Genomic DNA, 22,857 nt, shown 5'->3' on the forward strand with positions numbered 1-22,857 from the left:
AAATCGCTCTGTCATCCTCCCATCTGTAAACACGGTACCCACCTCCTGTTTTGGGGAGTTGCTGAGCTGCTACTGCGGCTCTGCAAGAGGATTTGGAGAGGGCCAGCGAGCAGCCAGCTGCAGCCGACAGATCACGGCTTGCAGCCACCATGGTGCTCTGCCCACGTCCCTGGCCCCACTCATGTCCCCTCTTTCCCCATGAGCACCCCTCAGGTGGCTGCCACGTCTGGAAGAGGGGGAAAACCCCTCTTTAATAGAGTTTTGCGTTTGCACCCCAAAATACACCCGCAGCCCAGGCCTGGTTCTCCGCCAAGCACTGTGGTCAGGCCTCTAGGTCACCCCTGTACACCCCCAGGGGCCGGGGCCACGCACGGTTCTGGGAGAGGGGTAGGACAGAGGGGACAGCCGCGTCCCCATGGAGCCAGGGGAACGTGAGGGGCCGGCGCAGGGCGGCGCGGCCGCTCCACCCGTCGGGGCGGGCTCGGGCAGGCCAGGTGAGGCGGTCCCGGCTCTGCCTTTCCCTCCTTCCGCAGCCTCCCGGCCGGCCGGCGCTGCGGGTGACGGCAGCATGGCGGAGTCCCAGGTGCTCCTGCTGGACGAGTCGCACGTCAACGAGAAGGTGACGGAGGCCCAGGCCCGCTTCTACTACAGCGAGGAGCAGCGCCGAGCCGTGGAGGCGCTGGTGACCCGGGGCGAGGCGGCCTATCGGGAGGCGCTGAGGAAAGAGCAGCTCCGCGACTTTCTCTCCAGCCGAGAGCTGCAGGCCCTGCGGGGCGGCTGGCGGGGATACGACGACCCCCGGGAGGGCGGCAAGGTGGTGCGGGGGCCCGGCGGCGAGACCCTCTCGCTGGCCTACTGGCCCGAGTGCTCAGACACAGAGGTGCCCCCGTTGGATTTGGGCTGGACCGACAAGACCTTCTACCGGGGCATCAGCCGAGTGGCCCTCTTCACGCACCCCCGCAAGGAGGAGGGCGCGCCCCACCTGAAGGAGGTGGTGCGGGAGATGATCCAGCAGGCACAGAAGGTAGGGCCTGGCCCGGCCGGTGCACGAAGCGGGTGCCCTCGATGGGCCGCCCCTGCCCGCCTTCACACCTGGGCTGGGGGCGCATGGGGTGGAAGGGAAGCGAAGGCCCACCCTGGATGGGCCGTCCTCGCTGGCCCACTCCAAAGCGGGAGGAGCGCGTTGGCCTCCAGCTGGTCGGCGGCCACCAGGCAGGGCTTTCCCTGTGGTTTGTTGCCAGTCACGTTACGGTTTGCCAAAGCTGATGCCCAGGATGGGGTTAGACCCCTGCACACCCCCCTTCAAATTGGGATTTTTTACCTAGTTCGTTTTGTCCTGTCCCAGTCTGATTCCCTGGCTCAAGGGAAGGCAGGCCATGATGCTCTTACAGCCACACCTCCTGTACGTGCAGGTATCCCTAGTTAAACACAGGGCAATGCGTTTGTTTAGGGGGTGGCATATTTTGGGTTTATTTTTTGTGGTCTCAACACCATCCAGCCTGGACTGCAAGAGCCAGAGTCCAGACAATACGTGGCTGCGTCTCCTATTTATCTTTGCTGGAAAGGGCTGTTAGTGGTGACAGGCCACCGCTGGCGAGAAAATCAGCCGTGATGCTACAAGAGCTTGTGTTGAATAGGTGGGGGCAATGATGAGGTTTTTTCTAGGTGTGGGTGAAGCTTCCAGGGAAGACCACCCAGGAAAAGATCCCCTTCAGAGCTGACATCACCCCTGGGGCTTTATGTTTTTTCTGCTTTGTAATTCAGCAGTTATTTCCTCCTTCACCTGCTCCCCCACCCCAGCACACACTATACCCACGACTTTTACAGACTTGTTAAAACCAAATCTGCTGGGAAACACAGAAAACTTTCCAGTAGGTGATCTCCTCAGCTCCCTGCTTGCAGAAATACTTGCACACCCCGTAATCCTGTTCAGCAACTGGTGTGATCAGTCGTATAGAAGAGCCAGAAGCTGTAAAATCCTTCTACTCTGATTTAGTGCGACTTCACATCCTCTTTGCGCTGCTACAAATGCCTCTACAGACTGTGCAAGGACTGGGAAACTTTGCTCTTTTTGATAGCTGTGCCTGGCACCTAAAAGTAATTAATTCCTTTGTAGATTTTTATTTTTTCACTGACTGGATGAACTGTGCTCTCCCAGCCCAAAGGTGGTTTCGTGTTTAACAGCCATTTGAGTGTTTAATGGTCCTTTTCATTGATAACTATGCCTGTTGTGTTCAGGTGAGCTGGGCCTGGCAAAAAATGTCTCCAGATGGCAGCTTTTCCTTCAGCAGATGAGAGTGGGGTTTTGCTGGTCTTGGTTTTTTTGAGGAGGGTCTAAACAGATATTAGTAATATGTGGCACATATCTGTGGGTGGCTTATCGTCAGTGTTTTACAAACCTATGTTAATGAAGCTACCTTGCTGCAATGAGATTGGCAAGTTAATGCTTGCCAATCTTCAAATACCTATGAAGAGTTAGGCACACCTATGAGCCCTATAGATAAGTTTATTATCCACAGGATAGGTAGAGGAATGGGGAAAACCTCTTGCAGGGGTAGGCTCTCATGCTCTGACTTGCTGTATTTGGGAACTCTCCTAGGTGATCCTGACAGATCGCCAGCTGTGGCAGGGGTTTGAGAAGACTAACATAACAACTGGGGTTGCCCACTGCTGGCTTGGAAGTGCCATCTGCAAGGCAGCTCATCTGTTTTTCATACACATCTGCAGTTTTCATGGGTTTAGTCCACAGTCTTGCAAGGAAGCCTGAACTGACCCAAGGCCCCAAAGCCTGCAGGGAACCACCCCTTCATATTGCAAAGCCAGTACTAGCAATTAATGGTTTGTCCAGGACGTGGTGTAATTTCTGCAGTCATTGGAGTCATTGCAAATGGAAGGGACGGAGGGAAAACAAATTCACGCTTCTGCTATCTATTATTGATCAATTCCCTATGTGGATGTTCTTACTTCAAATGAATATTACCTGGCATTCTCGCTCCTAAATAAGTATATCTGTGCCACAATATGTGGAGGGGAGAGGCAGCCTAACAGGCCTGAATTAATGCATGAACTCTTCATGCCTTTAATTATAATTTGTCTGTATATTAAGTTGTTTGGGAATAAAGTGGCACAAGTTCACTGTATTTTAATTTTCAGAGATTCTGGTAACATTCCCTGAATCTTGCTGCTTCGTGCTGGGAAGTAAGAACCAAGGCAGGACCTGAAATCCAGTTCTGCCTAGCAGAAGTTATTGAGGGACTTACTATTAGTATCATGTAGCTCCACCATAGTTCACATGTATCACAAACCTACATGCTAATGATAAGCATAACCACAACGTCAGCTCTTTTTTTCTTTTTCTAACAAAGAAAAGCCTGTGTAAGCACTGTTGACAGAAGGAGCCTGACGGAGCAGATGTGTTGGTTGTTATTGGCCATACAAGCAGAGACTCAGCAAACACAGTAGGGGACATTTACTATGGCATCGCTTTCCCAAAAGCAATTTGTTCAAGGGCATTTGTCAAAGGAAAGAGGTCTCTTGTGAGAATTATTCCCTCTTCAATAGGCAGCTCCTGCAACTTGAGCTGCACCTCTTCCAAACTTCAAGAAGATCCTACTGTTCAATCCAGTCTTCAGCTCCATTCGCACCTGTATGTGCCATCCCCAGCACAGCTTGGCTCATCACTGTGACCCCAGTGCCTGGGAAGTTAAAATTTAGGCAATTCTATTCCCAGCATACTATGAGCATGAGATGCAAATTGATGCTTCCCAGTGGGACTAGGAAAACAGTAGTTTAGTTTCCTTCATTCGTAACCTTTCAGATGTTGGGCAGAATAACTCTTTCAGGCAGAAAAGAATTGATATTTCTAATGGTGTGAAAGATGCAGAAAGGGAGAGAAAGACAAAACATGTAAGGTCAGCATTAAAGTTGCCCATAACCTTCTTGGTTTTGTTGTTACTCATCCTGTGAATGTTCAGGCTTGTCTGTCACGTCAGTGCAACCTTTTGGTTTTATGTAAAATCTATGCCTGGAAAGAGGGATTAGTTTTATACCAGAAAAAAATGTACATGTGAAGAGAGGCAGTGATCATTTTGCCTCCAAATCTTGAACACACATTCCAGTCCCTTCCTGACAAATATGAGGTGTTTATGTTTGAGCTCCATAAGACATTCCTTAGAAAGTCAGCCCTGAGAGCAGACTTCTTAAGGGGAATTTGGAAAAAAGGGAAATAAAATTCTTGTCTGCCCTGTGTACTGTGGCTGAGGATTCAGACCCTGATTCCTCTGCACATTCATTCTCTTCCATTACTCACCTTCTGATTAAGTGTTAGAGTTGTGTTTTCCACTCTTCTTTTTCAATCTATTTTCAGTGTTCTTCTTTGTTTAAGTGGATCCTTACAGAGGCAACAAAAGTTTCACAATACAGAGGAAAAATTATGTGTTTTGCTTTGGCATTCCTCAGGCTGCTGAAATAAGCCATCTTCCCCTAGAAGAAGGAGAACTCTTAAAGACATTATATTAAGTTCCTTCCAAAGTGCAGCAGAAAATTACGAGATTATTGTTAGTACTTGGGCATGTACATCCCTGTACATTTATCTCCCCCATATCCTCCTCTTCCATATTCTGGTATCAGTGGTCTCCTTTATTTTGCACCAGTGTGATGAGCCTTCCTTTCAGTTTCTGGTATTTTATTTAGTTGTCTGTCTACTGTTTTCTTACTTCCAGATTATTGCAGTGGTCATGGATGTATTTACAGACCGGGACATCTTCCGCGATATTGTTGATGCAGCATATAAGCGCTGGATCCCAGTCTATATAATCCTAGATGAGGAGGGTGTGAAGCTCTTCCTGGAAATGTGCAGATGCCTTGACCTCAGTGACTTGCAGATCCGGGTAAGATATTCAATACTGAACCATGATCTCCTGCAGGTCAGTGACCTTTTTCAGTTGTAATGAATCTTGGAACTCACTTGGACAGGCAAACGCGTCTCTTCCACCCTACAAGTCACATCACAGCACTTAGGCAAGGGTTCATGGAACATGGAGGGATAAGAGAACAGCTTGCTAATACAGAAGGAAAAAGAAAGGAAAGATTGGGATTTTTTGCCTTACCTGAGACAGGTGTCTGCATAGTTTCTTGGCTCTTGTAACCTAAAAATTCCTGTTTGGGAAGAAAACTGAGGAAATTCCTGTGGGTCTCCTATGCAAGGATTCAAACTAGAGTCCAGAGTAGCTCTTTGAGTTGTTGTCTGCATGGATACCAGTTATAGAACACATACACTTTGTGAAATCAAGACCTTCCTATCCATCAGTGATCATCTGGGAGTGAATGAGCTTGTAGTCCTCCATTGCCTGAGAACATAAGGGATTGAGGAGCATAGCTGCTCCCCTGTTCGGTATCAGAGTATGCCTTCATATAGCGCATGCCACACAGCAGAGCAGTTGGCCTGGCTTGGCTGGCAGAAGCAGCCTCAATGAGATCTCATTCCATTACATACAGACTGAAATCCTTTGTGTGTTTATAGTTAGTATTGTATTCCTTGCTTTTTTCATGTTTTTTAGTCACTGTCACTACTACAGACTTGTTCCGAATACTGAAAAAGTTGCTAGGTTGGAAACAACCTATGGGATGCCAGACTCGCCCCTCTTGTGATCCAACTGTTCTTCTGAGCAGTGGGGAAAAAAAAAAAAAAGTGCCTTTTTGCCTGGAGGAAGGGCAGATCTTCCATAAACACTCAGTAGTTCAAAAAAAAAACCACAACCAAAACTCAAAAAGCTCTGAAGGTTATAGAGGCTCATATTAACCGTTTTAGGAGAACCATCTTAAATCTGGATGAAAATGACTTGCCTATATCTGAACAGTGCTCCTGTGAACTACCACTCTGCTCAGAGTTTCTGGACTTCATCAAAAAAGACATCCAGCTGAGCAGCTTTCTCATCTTTCTCCAAAACAGAGATGGAAGTTTCTTTCCTCTGGTGTCTTTGAAAGCAAGACCTGTTTCAAGCCTCAGGAGTATTCTATGGCCTAGGCTTAAGTCTTTTTTGTACAAAACTCTGAAATCACAGCAGTAGTTCCATTTGCTCCGGTATCTGCTTCCCAGTACTTTTCTCACCATGTCACCATGTGCAGGAACGATGCCTTCAGTACTGCATATTTTAACTTCTGGATAGAGTAAATGAAAAGATGCCCTGGCATTTTAGAAAAAGCTGCAATGCTATTGGAGAGGTGAGTTCCTTTTTGTCTGCCTTCTGCATCTTTAAGCAGTAAGCGGTCCCCTTCTGCTCTTCTCTTACCTCTTTCTCCATAGGTATCTATACATGCTTCACATCCCAAAATCAATCATCACAGTGACATGCTGCAGCAGTGACTAGGTCCTGCAGCAGCCTAGTTGCGTTACCCTTTACAAAGAGGCAGAGTTTGAACTGATGCTATCAAAAGCAGAAGAAAACTCTTCTGTGTCCCTTTTGTGCTTCCCTTCTCTCACAGCAGTCCTTGTGATGTTTTTCATTAGACTCCTTCAGCTAAAAAAAGTCCAAATACAAGATGAGCTGAAGGAGGTCCACTGAGAAGAACTTTTTAACATCCTTCTTTGACGTAGTTGTTCACTATTCTGCAGAGCTTCAGCCCACAGAGTGCTGTCCTTCAAATTTTCCCCCTCTTTTCCCAGCCATCTCATACTGTATCTTAAATTCCCCTTAAGGCTGTTGTATTCCTTTTCCAGTATGGCTTATGCTTTAGTTAATCCCATTAAGGTCAATGCAGTTTATTCCTGTCTGTGGTACTCTGGAAGGACTGGGAAGAGTCTTCCTGTAAGGGGAAGTAGGTCATTTGCCTTTCAAGGAAGATGGCTCTTAGTATCCTGCACAAGGCTGCCTTGGATGCATGGCAGAAATCATCATATAGTGATTCCCCTGACACCAGACTTTAGATACCCAAGGAATCTCAAACAAGGTTAAGGCTTCCCCTTGTGGACTCCCCCCACCCCCACCTCATTGATGTAATGTGTTGCGGATTGTTTTGAACTTTTGGTGTTGAAGACCCAAATTTAAAGCAAGAAAGCAAGCTGGGCCTCTGGTCTTGTTCAGGCAGAACCATTTTGTCCTGCATTGCTTGATCACAGAGGATGCTGGAATTGCTGAGGAAGAAGGAGGAATTAGTGCAGTTTATTGTTCATCCATTTCTTATTTATGACATCTTTCTCCTGACATCTGCTTTGATGTCTGGGTTTCTTTTACAGATTTTCAGCAGCAGGGAAAACATGCTCTCCTTACACTGTCTTTTTGTGTACCATTTTGCTTTCTTCTAAAAAATGTTCACCAGTGGGCCACAGTTTGTCAGCAAAGGAACTGCATCCTCTTCCTTCCTGCCCTTCTTCCCACCTTTCCTTTGGAATGCTTGTGCAAGATTTACAGGATAGCTTTTTCTCAGAAAGTTGCAGCAATGTGGGGTGTAACTTTAAGGTTTAGAGGCAAGTTCTGATCCCAGGAAAGGAGAGAGAGAGATGACACACTACCATGGGCTGTCATTGCTGCAGGGTCAGGATGCTTATTCTGTCTTCTGTCATCACCAGATGCTCTGGTTCTGTGATTCCTGCCCTTTTGTTTCCGTTGCCCTGTTTATCCAATGCAGAGTGAATACTTCATTGGTCCTAATACAGGAAGATCTACTGTTAACACTGGATTTTGCCCTTTTTCTACATACAGTGCTGGGCATTTTCACAAAATTCCTGGCTATTTTATCATTTTGTGACAAGGTGACAAGGTATCATGATCTGCTGATAGTCTCACAGGAGGGAAATTGCTGTAGGAAGACAGTACCTCACTCTGCAAAGACAAAAAGTTATTTACTGACTCCAAGCATGAAATGAGAAAACCTCAATTTTTGTCTGAAGGCCAGAGATCATTAGAAATGCATTTAAATTCAAGCATTGTCACATTCATCCTGGGATGTTAGTAAGAGTGTGTCTTGTGTGTATGAGTCATATGGCTTCCTGAGCCTATAGGACATGGTTTGCCAGACTTCTGTTAAGGTTTGACACAAGACTGTTCTTTGGAGATCACAATGAATCGAAGTTCTCTATAGATAAAAAATTCAGAGCCCCACAAAGAGTCCTCTTTTTGTTCACCTGAGGGTGAGTGTCCTCATCAGTTTTTAGATGAGTTCTCTTTCTCCCCATGCTTCTGCTGACCAAGACCCCAGTAACAGACACTCCTGCTCAAAACCAGGGAGTTCACCTAGAGCTCCAAGCAAGCCCAGGGAATGAGTTATCTGGAGGAAGTTCATCTTCATGTTAATTTTTGCATTGATTTTCCCAACGTGTAAGGAGTTCCTTCCCTCACTCTAGGAATTCTTAAAAGTTTCTGCCTAAGAAATTTTAGGGATTTCATTTCAGTATTTCATGTCTTTCCTCATTGACTCCTAACTCAAGTGAGGGAGAAGCTGAATGTAATGTGATGCGGTGCTGTTGATTTTTTAATTATCTGTTAGAGAATTCTACTAGGCTGCTCACGACCTTTTGAAAATGGGGGCTCACAAGGCTCTCTCTTTGCAAAGACCCAAATAAGCAATACCCAATAATGACTTTATCAGGCCAGGTCCAGCTAGCTGCATTCCATCCTATTCTATTTGAATACCTGCAAGTTTTACTGTTTTGTCAACAAGCATGCCTTTTCCAGAACTGTTCATGGCAAACGCATAGGTTAAGTCCACAGTATTTCCCAGCATTACATGGTGGCTGCTGTTGTGTCACTGTGTAAGATGAGCACCTATCACCCATCCCTCTGACCTGGAGGTCTGATCACCAGAAATGAGAATCTTGCAGACCATGAATAAGAAAAATTCCTTTACTGTTGTTACTGTGGTCCTGTCCACATGAATCCCATGTCTCTCTTCCTCTTTCCCCCTTCTACGGTACCTCCATCTAGGATTTTAGAGTGGGAAATAACGGGCATCTGGGGCCTCCCCCTCAGCCCTGTGCTCAGGTGAAGCAGTAGTACAAAAAAACAAAGGACAGGAGCTATCCCAGCAGATTCTGTTGACTGAAGGGATCTGATGTTTCCAGGGACAGCAGAAAGGGGATCTCCACATTTTGAAAAACGCAGTCAGTATAAGGGACTGTTGAGTCACTGTCATCTATCTGCTACTGCTTTTGTCTGTTGCCTCCCCTTAATCTGTTTTACATCTGTTAGTTTATAGAGGTCATTCATGCCATCCATCCCAACTTGAAATAAAGATCCCTGCTTGCTTTGCAACATATATATCAGCAGTTGCTCTGAGGGAAGGTGCACACAGGATTCCCTGGTGGATGTACTTACAAACGCTTCCCTTTTGGCTCTGTCTTGTGTTTCCCCCCTACTCAACCCCAGCTTGTAAGCACTACTGCCCAGGTCTGTCAAGTGACAACTAAGTGTCAGTCATAACACAGCCTATTACTGACTTCCTAAACTGGGTCTAATTTAACTTTCTGTGGGTTCAGGGTGAGGTTTAAAAGCGTGTAACAATAAAGCAGGAAAGACTGATTCCTTCACTGTTTGTATTAGGATGCTTTGTCAGGCTTGACTGTTACCAGTCCATATTAACTTGCTGCCAGGGAGACGTTAGTCACTGCTTGTGATGAGGAGTGGTGCAAGCCTGTATAAAGGAAATGCAGAAATTTAATGCAGGCTGCAGCTTCCATACGCCAGGATCTGACAAACCCTAAGCAGGCTTCTGCAAGAATACAGATCTGGAGGGGGCACTTCTATCTGGTGAACTAACTGGTCCTCTACCCAAAGTATTTGTTAGTACTGTAACACTAGTGCCCCCCCCCAAATCTCATATCGTTTATATTTGGTTTTCCTCTTTTGTTGTTGTGTAGTCTTCAGTACATGAACCCAGGCTTGTTCCTCCTCTGTACAGCTTGATATATCAGTCTATAAATGCTCCAAGATCCTTCAAGGCAGAAAACATTATACAAATAACCTGTTAAGTGACTCGATGTTTATATGACTTTGTGCTTGTTTTCTGCATTTCAAGATGTATTTATGCACTCCTGTGCCTACTTTGTTCAAGGAGGTTTATGTGTTCAGCTGTTTGGTTCTACCCTCTCTGTGCCTTTCTAAGTGTTATGTGTAACTCAGTTACTGCAGAAATTAAAATGTGCTTTCTTTCCACCAAAAGAAGGTGATATAACATACAAACACAATAAAATCCACACATGTTACATGCTAAGAAACTTTCTGCTCACACAGGCTGATACTTCTTGATTCACAAAGGTACATGACATGTCAGAGCTGTTGACTGATTTGAAGAATGGAGCTCCTTCTTATCACTTGCAGTCAATACTCCGTGATTTGGCAAATCCCACATCCAACTTTACTCAGCGAGGGAAAAATATTATTTCAGGTGATAAGCCAGCCAACTAGAAATGTTATTCTAAATACGGGAAAGGGCACCCTTTCTCCTGTGCTCTAGCCAACCTGCATTCAGCATCCCACACATATGACTCACTGCTAGGCCTTGGGCAAGTCACTTCATCTTTTTCTCTTTCAGGCTCCTCATCTTTAAAACAGGGTAATAATACTTTCAGCAGTGTTGGGAGTTTTAATTAGCTAATGCCCACACAGGACTCCAGACAGATCAAGCAATAGATGAGTGCAAAATAGTAGTATCATCAGTTACTGTTAGTCAGAATTTGTACTGCCACTGCTGGATTTTAGTGGGGGAAATAAGACCAGATTCAAAAGGTAGGAGTTATATTCAGAAAAATGTTCTTTGAAGTAAAACTGCATTCTTATAATCACTCATTCCTGCATGCTGATTTCTATAGCCTAACAATATTTAAGCCGTCACTGAAGTTTATAATAATAGGACTTAGGTCTTTGGGATCTGAGGCTGTACTAGCGTTAGCCAAATCCTCATGATTCTCCTGCTCTGCAGATGGGGGAAGAATGAGGCAAAGGTGGATTGTCTTTCCCAGACCATCACAGGGAATAGTGTCAGAACCGTGATTATACTTGGGATTGTCTGACTCCCAACCCTGGATTTATTACTCCAGTTCACAATACCTTTTAGCTTTTCATTGTTAAAGAATTCTTATGGAAACAGATGGTGGAATGAAGAAAATGGTCTAAATTTGTGTGTCAGAGCAACAAGATAATTTGCTCTAAACTTATACTGACAGTCAATGCTTTTGGGTTTTGGGGGTGGTAGTGTTTCATGTTAGTTTGGCAATAGTCATGCAGCCAGGACCCCTGAGCAGAATAACACTCAGTCCAATGTGCAGGTATGTTCTTATAGTAACTGTAGGCACACATCTGTTGTTGAAAATCATGTAACCTTAAATTGGTGTTTTCTCTGTGCCTAGTAGTGCTTTGTTTCATTACTTGTAGGTTTGATGGCCAAAGGGTGTGCGAAGGGAGGTTTGAGGAGAGGTATTATCTTTTTCTAACTACTTCCATTGATTTCATGAAAAGTTTTTTCTTCCTCTTCTTCAGATTCTTTGCTGACCTATTGAGGACATCAGTAGAGACACTACTCCTTTTGTTCAAAAAAAGTTCTGTGTTTTTTTCACTCTCCATTGAACAGTGAGGAGTCTGGGTGGACACTGTCACTATTTGGGGTTCTGAGCAAAATTATAAACGTTAGGATTCTCCTTTTGTTATAACTGACAGGAAACATCTATCTTTTGAGCAAAAGAATTGTTTCCTCCTCTCTTCTGTAATAGTTAAATTGTCCAGTCTTCTAATTTGCCCAGTTTTGTCAAGCCATGTGTTGCTGGGAATCAGGACAAAGCACAAAAAGAACCTAATAGAGACCTGTCTCATACATTACCCTCCAAGTAACTGTGTCCTTTGCACTGCACAGGTGTTGCAAAGTTCCTTGGTTTTGTGATCCTGCTAACGTAATCTGGAGAAGAGCTCAGGATTGCCGTGGAATAGGGATCAGAATTCAGAGAGTGCAGATGTGACTCAGAGCTTCTGCTGATTCATTCCTCTGAACTGGGCTGGGCCTTCTAAGCTACAGCACAGGACTGGAGGTGGAGGATTATTTGATTTTGAAAGCATTGTCTTGCCAGTGGGCTAAGATGAATAGCTGAAGACAGCAGGCAGGGTTACAAAGATGCTGACCCATTGGACAGGGCTATAAATTGATGGAGAAGAGTGACTTGCATAGACAGGGGATGACAACAGGTCTTACAGCACTTCTGATTTCTGGTGGCTGATACAAAATGAGCTGTAGTCCCAGAAGTAGTGAGATAATGTGAGTGACATGTTAAGACTTGGAGCTGACAATTATCTAATTCTCTGCCCTATTTATTGTGACATTTTGTCTTTTCACCTCCCTGTTAGAATATCCGCATACGTTCCGTGACAGGAGTTGGGTTCTACATGCCAGCAGGGAAGATCAGAGGCACATTGGCATCCCGATTCCTGATGGTGGATGGTGAAAAGGTGGCCACTGGATCATACAGGTGGGTCACTCTTGCTTAAGGCAAAGCTACATTCTTTGTGTAAAGAATGTCTTGTGGCTCTGCTTGAGAGTCTTCTTCCCATGTCATTCCCTTATCCCAGCCTCTGTAATCTGTGTGGCATCTGTAGAAATTGGGGTGGGACAACAGAGAAGGTGGCATAGAGCACAAGGTGCTTCTGAGAGAACAGAACATGCTCATGCTGGTGGACCATTTCAGAGGGCTGGAGATAGTTCCACACTGCATCAGGTGGTGGTCTGCCAGGACCACCATGCTTAGTTCTCTTCAGTGAGGTTTTCAGTCTGGACACTCCTCCTGTTGATGCAGTGTTGCATTTTTTAAAAGGGTAAACTGTCCGTCAGAGTTTTAGGGCCTTTTCTTTCAGATCTGGTCTGCATGCCTAATGAAGAACAATAATAAAGAGCTTCATGTGTCTATTGTGACCCATCTTGGCAAGGACATACAGGCAAATGGCACAATGCTACATATTCCCATGCAGTGTTTTAGAAATTGTTAGGTGGGCTGGGTCACGTATGCACCCAAAAATCTAATGTTGGTTCTGTTTCCTACTTTTAGCTTCACATGGAGTTCATCCCACATTGACAGAAACATCCTGCTAGTCTTGACAGGACAGCACGTGGAGATGTTTGACATTGAGTTTCGTGAGCTCTATGCCATCTCAGAGGAAGTTAATTTCTACAAGGAACTGGGTATTGCTAACCCATCCCTTCTTGGAACCGGGAAGTCAGGCCTTCATTCCTCCACCGTGGCTCGGAAGTTCATTAACCCCAAGTATGGTTTAGTGGCAGGGGCAACCCGTGGTGATATGATGCTCTGGGCTTCACGACACAGGCAGGATAATCAGGGGAACATGGAAAAGGAGGAAACAAGTGAGTCAAAGAAACGGTTAAATCAGTTTCTGAATGACTTAGTCACATTGGAGCAAGAGTTCCCAGAAATTGATCCACCACTGGAGAACTTGAACAAACTGAATCGGAGCCCTCAGAAACTGTTCTCCCGGCTCCACATGGACTTGAAAAATAAATCCAAATCCAGAGAGTCTATTCGTGATGTGAAGAAAGAAGACGCACAGGCCAATTCAAAGCAAGGAAAACGGTTTGGCAGTGGACTTTTCAGTCGCAAGGCCAAACGGTCTCCAGGCTCAAGCATTGAGGCTAATTCTTTTGCCAGTGAAGGACATTCAGGAGAAGACCTTGGGAACATGAAACTGGAATATGAGCGACTCAGCATTGGCCATGGCAGTGTTCGGAGCACTGGAGGCATCTCAGGTAAAACCTCTTCTACCAGCATATTCTGCTTCTGTGTCCCTTATTCTGAGTTTGGCTGATTGGTGCAAACTTATTCATAGGCATTGGTGAGTAGATGCTGTTATTTACTTTATATTAAAATGAGTGGGATCAAAGAAGAGTAGAAGTTGTATCAAATGATACAAGCAACTTAATTTGAAGGCAGTTTAATGGCAGTCTTGTAAAGTTGGTACTTCTCATGTAAATATTTTCTCATACTTCTCAGCAAGTGGGTATGGAACAAAGGGAGAGAAAGGTGAATGTCTCCTTGTGTAAAACAGGTTGAGTGTACAGTTCATGAAGTGCGCTGCCCTAATGAACAGCAGCAGTATGTTCACTATTGTAGTGGCTAGCAGGGTGCAGACAGATTTTCAGTGTAACCCTTCCTTTCCTCATTCAGGTTTAGTTGGGTGTGTTTACTGTGACAAGTTACTGGTGGAGGAGAGAGGAAAATGTGTTTCTGTTGAGGTGAGGGGGCAAGGAATGGAGGAAAGGGTGGAAGTCTTTTTAATTTGCTCATCACCTTCCAAAATGGGGGAGAAGGTCCCAAAAATAGAAGCTATGGAGAAGTACTAGATCTCAACTTTTCTTTCTTTGCTATCGCATGATTAATATTTTCACTAAGTCCTTCCAAGGCTTCATCCAGTTGAAGACATAAATGATAAAGATTTCTTCCAGTTTATGAGTTCATAGCTAACTTCACAATGTTTTAGATGCTTTGTCAGACTGAAGTAAACCTATGGACTATTTAGCCTGGTTGCCTTCCTTTCTCAGTGAGCTGTGCTGGGTGTCAATATGTCCTGCGCCAGCAGGAAAATAAACTAGTTCCAGGGAGAAAATTCCTCCTCAACTTGTCTGACCAGAGACCATTCTGTGTTCTGATGAATGCAAAATGCAGGTCATGTGAAATGGAAAGACATTCTCCTGAGACCGAAAAGAAAAGCAAGGTATTGGGAAGGTTATCAGGTTCTTAGAAATATTTCTGGCTGAATGAAGGACAGACTCAAAAATGCAAATGAACACAGAGAGAGGAACTATAAGAAGGCATGGATAGTTTATTTAAGACGATAGTTGACCTATTTTAGGACATGCGTTTGGCATTTGGGGAGGCAGAAGTAAACCCTGGTCTAAAGAGGTCCTCTCTTCAATTCTCTTTATGTCTTGAGCACAGACTGTATGTGCTGCTGGGCCCCATTCCTCAGAGCCAGGAAAACCAAAATCGGTGAAGACCTAGAGGGAGATTTATGGGCATTTCGGAGGAATGGACCTGAGGGCCTGCACTACCCTCTAGTGACAGAAGTAGAGAACTGTGTAATCTCTGATATATCAGCACTTTACGATATCAGAGATTCCCTACGTTTCTCACTGTTAGCTCTTTTAAAGCAGATAGCTCGCCATTCCCGCAATGTCATGATGAAATTAGGCTCAGATTAAGGCACGAAAGAGATTGATGTCTAGTTGAACAGTGGGGCGCTGTGCCCTTCTGGGGCATTGCAGAGTCAGGGCAGCAGGGATGTCCCTATTCCTTTTAACACTGTGGATCTGTGCCAGACAGTCTGATGCTTGGTCTGGACTGTTTCCACAAAGACACTATCATGCTATTATGTTCAGGTTTTATTTATTGCCGCTGCTACTTCCTGAGGGCTGCCACCTCTTTCAACAAAGGGGAAGGAAGAATTGAGAACAGGTGCAAGGAAGGCGCATAGGTCCAGCACACCAGCCTTCCTGCTGTGCTCTTCCTGACCTGATAAGTCTTTCCAAGGAGTCCATGCAAGTACTGTTTTGTTTTATGGAAATTGAGAATGCCTGTTCATGGTGGCAATGGGAGACTCCACAGCTTTTGAAGTATGATGTGAGTAGACTTAGGTCATCTGGTGTTATGAAAGGCTGGAGGACGATCAATGCTTGTGTGATGCTTTTGAATTGAATCACTGTTCTTGAGAGAAGGCTTCTCTAGTCTAATGGTCCCAAAGTGACATGTAAACAGAGATGGTAGAAGGCACTTTAGGAAGATGGAGACTTATGAGAAAGAGAAAAAAGATTAGTTATCCAGAAGAATCCTGCAGCTACTTGATCAGTACCACATGCTTCATTAGGATTTAATAAAAAATTCTTGAACATGAGCATGGAATAGAGTTTCAGCTTCAAGATAAAAATAGGAGGTACTTTGTTCTTGGATAACTATAGGACTGACTTTGTTTTAGAAGTTTGTCTTTAAGCATGTCTAGTAAAAACTGATGCTGTGATACTCTGGGTGACAGAAGAGAGGTAAGAAGTGGAAATGAAGGAGGGAGAAAGTGCTTGATATGCAGTCAGGTTAGGATGCAATTATTCAGAGCTTCACAGTTTCAAATAGCTGCCCTTACCTTTTGTAAAGATTAAACAGCACACTTAAGCCCTGTGGGCCTGCCTATGCACACATCCTCCAAAGTCACTATTAATTCTGTAGTACCACAGAGACACATCCCACCTTGCAAATGCATAAAGAGACCAGATCTACACCCCAAGAAGCTCGCAGAGTAATTGAAAGACATTATTCAAGCAGGCTAAAGGTCAGGTTCAGTCTTGTAAGAGCAGATGGTGATGAAGAGAATCTGAACTGGGAAGGGAAGTGATGAAAGTGCGTTCTGTGACAGAGTCTAAAAATCTGGCTCAGTATTTACATGGTAGAAAAGAGATACCTGCAAGTCAGAATTGGGAGTCTGGAAAATACAAGGGCTACAAATAGTAACTTCCCAAACTAAGTGTCTGAATTAACATCCGGAGGCGTTGTCCTAGCACATTGCACGGAGACTGTACTTTGTCTTACGAGGCTTTCTAAAACCACATCATCAAATCAACACAACTAACTCTTGAATATCACTGTTGCCTGCTTAGGAACACAACAGCAGCATCTCTGAACCTGACCAGAATCTTGTTAATTTTGAGATGCTGCTGGGCAGACTGTGATCAGCAAAGACACTGACATCTGTGTGCAGTTTCTGGGAGATACTGTAAGGGTTTGAAAGCTGTGTGCCTTTGGAAGGTGCTGGCTTTTTGTTTTGTTTTCTCCCCTGCAAGAAGTGGGCTCATTCAGAAGAGTCTGCTATCCTGACATACATTGGCCTTCACTCCTCATGAGTGTTGGCTGCAGAACACATATACTTAATAGCAGGACTTTGTGTTTTACTTTTGGGTGCTTCTTGCAACAAGAAATGGGATTTACACTGGGCACTGCAATACCACAAAAATAGCTGCTTAGTTATCACCAGTATTTTTCAGCCAAAGTGGGATCATGGACAGGTGGAAACTGGAATTTTTAGCTTCTTTTCTAGAGGGGAACATTGTTGGGTACATACAAGGAGGGTGTTTGCTCTAACTGTAGCAGGATCTGTAGAAAAAGGTCAGAAGACAAGAGTAGAAGGTGAGAAGAATAAAGGAGTTGGGAGTTGAGATTAAGCAGAGGAGCACAGACAATTTTGAAAGTAATCGTGAGGGTCTTGAATGTGATACAGACGGGGAGGGGAACAGGGGCAGTGAGGAGATAAGAGTAATGATAATCTTAGTAGTAATGTACAGAATTGGTCAAAGGCGGAACAGGAGGTAGAATGAAATGCCATAGCAAGATGTGGGGAGGAGGCAGTAGCATACAGAGCAGCCACAGAAGTGAGGGCAGGTTGCAGTGCAGCCTCCCACGTGGATATCAAGAAGCTGCAGTGTGGAAGAAGGTGGAGAGGGAGAGGAGAGAGCTCTTCTCTTCCCCATCACCTGCGGGTGAGGAGAACATTGATCAAATACCCACAAGCAAGAGAGTGACATGAAAAATGATTCGCTTGAAGCCCAGTTGAGAGGCAGTGCTTGGGTTGAAAGCTCCCTCATCTTAGCAAGGTTGAGACTTCTCAGCAGCAAAGCACCTTGACCTGTGGCAGTTTTCCCTCCCTGTTCTCACTCTGTACTGGCCACTGGATCCAACTGCTTAGGAGATGCACATATACTTTTCTTCTGTACAAATATATGAATGGGGTCTGCCCTTGTTCAGAGTGACTGCAAGCCACATGGCAGCCCCTCTCAGTAGGTACTGCCCTGGGCTGTAAGTCATGTAAGCCTTGCTGAGCTCAGAGTACAGATGAGCTCCCCTACTTGCAGAAGCCTCTGCAAACACACATTAGTACAGTGCTTGAAAAAAATATGCTAGGGCATCCAGACCAACAGCTGGCTGTAATGAAGGAGATGAGACAGCAGTGCAAGCATTGAAAAGTACAGATACTGGGAGCAGAAGAAATCCATAGAGTGAGCAATGAAAAAAACTAAGATGATAAAAAATTGGGACAGCATACTGTGCTACTTAAGTGAGAGACCCAGAGGCCGTGGGATTTGTCTTGCAAAGGAAATGGTGGCACTTGAGAGGTTTAAAATGGGATGTGAGAAACCTCTACTGAGAATGTGTGTGGGGATTAAATGGATGAGATGACCTGACCTTTTTTTGTCATACCTCACTCTTCGAAAAACCTCCCACCAAAGTCCTGGCCAGACTGTTTTTCGGTGCCAACTGGGACCCGAGAATACCACTGAAGCTGGCCTGGGTACAGGCTAAAGCCTGGAAATACTTCTCCAGTGGTTTTCTACACTGTATACTCTGAATTTGCTCTTATTTTATTGTCTCTTCATTTCACAGTAGTAGGAAATAAAACCACAAGAGAGTGCAGAGAGTAATGTAGGTCTAATACAAGGTGTATAGTAAATAACAAGAGAGGATTGAGGCATGAGTCCAAACTTTATCCAGGTCTTGTTTACTTAACATTACTTCAACTTCTTTTCATTCCAGGTAACCTAAGTCCAAACTCCACTACAAGCGATAAAACCAAACAATCTACCTGTGTGTTATCTTGATTGGGAAGGATTGCCTGGAGAACTGAAGACTAAACAAGCTGGAACAGTAACCTCTTGACTGATTTTAAACCTACAGCCATGTCCTCACGCAGTGGTCTGTAAAGCCACTGTGTGGTCCTGGATGCACCTGGCACCCCCAGTTAAAGCACATTTACTGGGTGAAGCATAGACTTTGGATGGTTGGTCCCTTGAATGAGGGTTAGTGATGAATGTATTAGTCCTTATGTCTGTGTGCACACATTTTTATACATAAAAACGACTGTGATGACTGGTCTCAGAGCTCGCTCTGTGTCCAGATAAATGCAGATTTTCTGACTTACTTGTGCTGCTACTTCAGTCTGTCTAGCTACAGACTCAGAATCACTGTGTTGCATTGTTTACTCTGCTGCACTGCAGAAATGTATTGGTCTGACTGGCTGGAAGGCTAAATCCAATTGAAGTGGCAAATTCTGGGTGAAATAAGGATGTTTACAGACAGCGTAGCAATCCTTTGTCCACAAGGAGTCTTCTTGTAGATTCCTGTTATCACTTATCCACACAGAAATGAGTGGTCTGGGAGAAGGGTTTAGCTAGCAGAGGCCAGCAGATTAGTATCTTAACTGTTTCTTGTGATAAATATAGCAGTCGAACAAAATGATTTAGCAAGAGTGTAGTAAAGAGAAAAAACGGAATACAGGGGGACTTAACCTGCGGTTGAGACTGGGTCAGGAGAAATGCCTTATAAGGTGGACTGGGCAGGATCTGGGAGCAATAATGCAGCCTTCAGTGGCTGTTACAAAATCCTGTTTGTTGCTAATTCAGCAATACTTTACCATTCATGGAAACTGAATGATTAGGGAGCACATCTTTCAGGGTTGAAAGAGGAAGCAGAGGAGTCATACAAGCTTTTCAAATGTTCCTTTTTTTTTTTTTTTCAGTTAGCCTTTTCAAACTCTAATCATACCAAAATTGAGAGCTTTGATCCATAAGAAACACTGCATGCAGTCAGACCATAGGCCATCTAATCTGCTATCCTGTCTCTGAGGGTGATCACAGAAGCATAAAATAAAAAGCTTGTATACAGAGGTCTTTCTCTGACACCATTCCAGCAGTCTGTGGACTTTCTGAACTGGCAGTTCCTTCTGGACCTGGCCTTAATGAATGCACTTAGTGTCTTTTTAAAAATCCTTTTCTAATTTTGGCCTCCACAGTGTTCTGTGGCAATGAACTCCGAGTTCATTGTGTGGTATGAAAAAGACTTGTTGTCCAGCTGTTTTAATGGTTTTTTTGAGAATTTGTCAAGTAACCCTAATTCTTCCACTGTCAGATGTAGTGATGACTACCCCTATTCCTTGTCTCCTTGCCACTCGTGATTTTACAGACCTATATCATATATGTCCTCAGTCATCACTTTTTCCAAGTTGCAGGTTCATAGTATACATAGCTGTTCATTACATGGGACCTGACTGACACCTCTGTCCTCGTGTTCACTGGCCCTTTTCCAGTTCTACCCACTAACAGAGTGGAGAAGCGGATTGGGTTTTTTTCTTCAGTGTGTAGACTGATGTTTCACTCTGCTTTCTTGCCATCTAAATTCCATACTCTGCTGTCATAAGTAAGCCATCTTGTGATACCTAAGAAAAATAAATCTAATTGTAAGTAGACACCTGAAAACTAACATACCTACATGCCAGAAAAACAGAGGTTTAGTTTTCTTTTTGTTTAGAGAAACCATTTGAGTTACTCACTGCACAAGGGATTGACAGCAAAGACAACTGCTGCACTCCCAATACAGAACAAGCTGTTCCAAAGACTATTCTCAGCACTGGGTTGCAGTAGTGGTTTTTACACTGAAACAGCTGTCTGTAGTTGATGATAAAGTGCAACTGATTGATTGATTGATTGATTGATTGATTAACTGCCTTTCCTGGAAGTGTATTTAACTTGAATGGCAAGCAGGTCAGTTTTACTCTGAGTTTACGCCCTAGAATGTCTTGAGATCCTAAAATACCAAAGGTATTGTGCCCTCTGTTAAACATACTCATCCTCACTCAGTGGGTTAAATGCTTGCTACTCTGTATAGCTATTCTATATAGCCTTCTGGGAAAAAGCTGTGATTTTACAGCTGGGTCTGTCAGCTCCTATTATCAGCAGTGTTTTATAAAATTGTTGCTGGTAATGGGAGGAAAGAGGTGTTGGAAATGACACCATCATTTGAACATAGAAGTAACTTAATAGTTCTATGTATTGTTGTGGCTTCAGGTGTACAGCTCATGTGCCAAGAGCTACTTGCTGTATGTTTGTAGGGTTGTCTAAAATGGCTTGATTTTGCCATACTTCTGTTATTCGCCAGATGTTTGGGAGATTTTTTTTCTCTCCTTGTATTTATTTCACTTTGTTAGCAGAGCTCAGAGATAATTTTATCAGGCCAACATTGTTCCACCTTTCATTCTAATAAGAACATTGTCACCTGGTGCTTCCTTGTTCTCCCAGACTTTTAAAATATTTATTTATTTTTTTAATTGTGCAATAGGTTAATTAACTAATTAGTACCATGTTGATATATATGGTCAAGTTTTCCAGGAAGTCCTCTATCTCTTTGTTTTTATGTCTTTGTTGCTTCATCTTGGGTGGAGTGACTTCACAGTCCAAGAGGCTGATTTCACTTGCCCTTCCTTTCCTCCTGTGCTTACTTACTAACACGCTTTACTTTCTCTTTCCTGTGACAGATGCAACGGCACTTTTCTTTAACCTTGTCAACTAACAGGATCTCCTTTACAGAGACAGTCTCTCATCTGTATGTTGTCTTCTGTTTTGTTGTGACACCAGTTCCTGAAAAGCAGTGTTCACTTGTTTTTAAATTCCTTCCCCTGCCACAGAAGTCTCATGCCTTGACTCCAGGGGCTAGTAGAATTCCTTAGGCTTATCACGCGCTGTTTAATTACTTAATTTGAGAGAACAAACTTGCTTTCTTGCATGATACGAATCTGCTCCTTAAACTCAGCGTGACTCTTTGGGGATGCATGCGGCCTTGCTGATCCAGAGTGGATGTTTCAGACTCTGGTGGAACTTGTTCTTCCCTGAAGATAAGATCATCTGAACTTGGACTATTTGGCTGCTCCTGTGGCAACAGATCTGAGTCTGGGTGAGGTGACCACATTTATTTTGATTAGTTTTGCTAATTGTGGTGCTTGATGAGTGCTAGAAACCTGAGACTGTGACCTGTAAAATGAATCTTTATCACTCTCCAGATAACATGTGGTTAATGGTGCTGGGGGCAGAGGGACAAGGAGCAGTGGTTATGAATTCTGTTGGAAGTCTGCTAGTGGAGGCTGAAGGTACAGCATGTACCTGCAGCAGTCTTCAAATAAGCAATCATTCGGTCCTTGCCCAAGATGTCACCTCATGCAACAGAGTCACTAACCTCCCAAGGGGGCGGGAAAGATAGGAGATATTTGTTGTTGCTATTTTAAAGAACAAGATTAGCTCTCTTTGGCATCTGTGTCCTGACCCTTGACAATCCCAAGAGGACACCTGTTGTCCAGATCTCGTTTACTCTTTGGCTTGTCAGCCCAGGTTTGCTGATCTGTGTGGTGTACCATGGGGCCTACCTACACTTGCAGTCCTGGACAGAGAGTAGCAAAGGTGGGACTTGCAGTTCTTTCTTTCTGGTGTGAAATGGTGAGTGGTTCTGAATGAGCCTCTTGGCTGAATGTGTGCCTTCTGGGTTTCTTTTGGTATGTGTTTGTATATTTAATGTATATGTGTCCAGCAAATTATGCCAGAGACCTTTTCTAAGTCAAACAAATAAACTCTTTACTATGTTACATTCAGATAGTTTGTTCATTGGTGTTGCTTTCAATTTCTCAGCTACAGTTCCTGGGTTTGGGGGATTTTTCTTGTTTATTTGTCAAGAACCTGTACTGTCTGGATTAGAGCAGGTTTCTGTGTAACACATGAACATCTTTGGCCAGTGTTTGGCGGTGCTTGTTAAAGATGTGTGGGCAGCTAAATTCCCCACAAGTACAGAGTCCTGTGGCTTTGAGTACCTTGAGAGAGACTAATTCATTCCTGCTTTCTCGTTGCTGGAGTAGGCTGTAGCAGATGTCCACTTCAGTTTTTCTTTATTTTCTTTATTTTTTACTACCACTCTCTTTGCAGCTGAACTGTATCTTGCTGCAGCTATAAATGCATCTGACAAAGTGCCACCTCTGTTTCCCTCTCCATCTTTCTTATATAATTTGTACCCATCAGCAA

At 44.1% G+C, this 22,857-nt stretch overlaps 1 protein-coding gene across 1 annotated transcript; it reads left to right on the forward strand.

Annotated features, from left to right (window-relative positions):
• Positions 1-568: 568 nt before the first annotated feature.
• Positions 569-18,926, forward strand: FAM83F (family with sequence similarity 83 member F). The gene is made up of 5 exons (XM_074825379.1): positions 569-1,024; positions 4,722-4,889; positions 12,327-12,448; positions 13,022-13,734; positions 18,557-18,926. Exons 1-5 carry the CDS (start codon positions 569-571, stop codon positions 18,619-18,621), a joined length of 1,524 nt encoding a protein of 507 aa, XP_074681480.1. The 3' UTR covers positions 18,622-18,926.
• The last annotated feature ends 3,931 nt before the right edge of the window (positions 18,927-22,857 follow it).

The sequence above is a fragment of the Strix aluco genome, chromosome 5 (assembly GCF_031877795.1).
Source record: "Strix aluco isolate bStrAlu1 chromosome 5, bStrAlu1.hap1, whole genome shotgun sequence".
Lineage (NCBI taxonomy): Eukaryota > Metazoa > Chordata > Aves > Strigiformes > Strigidae > Strix > Strix aluco.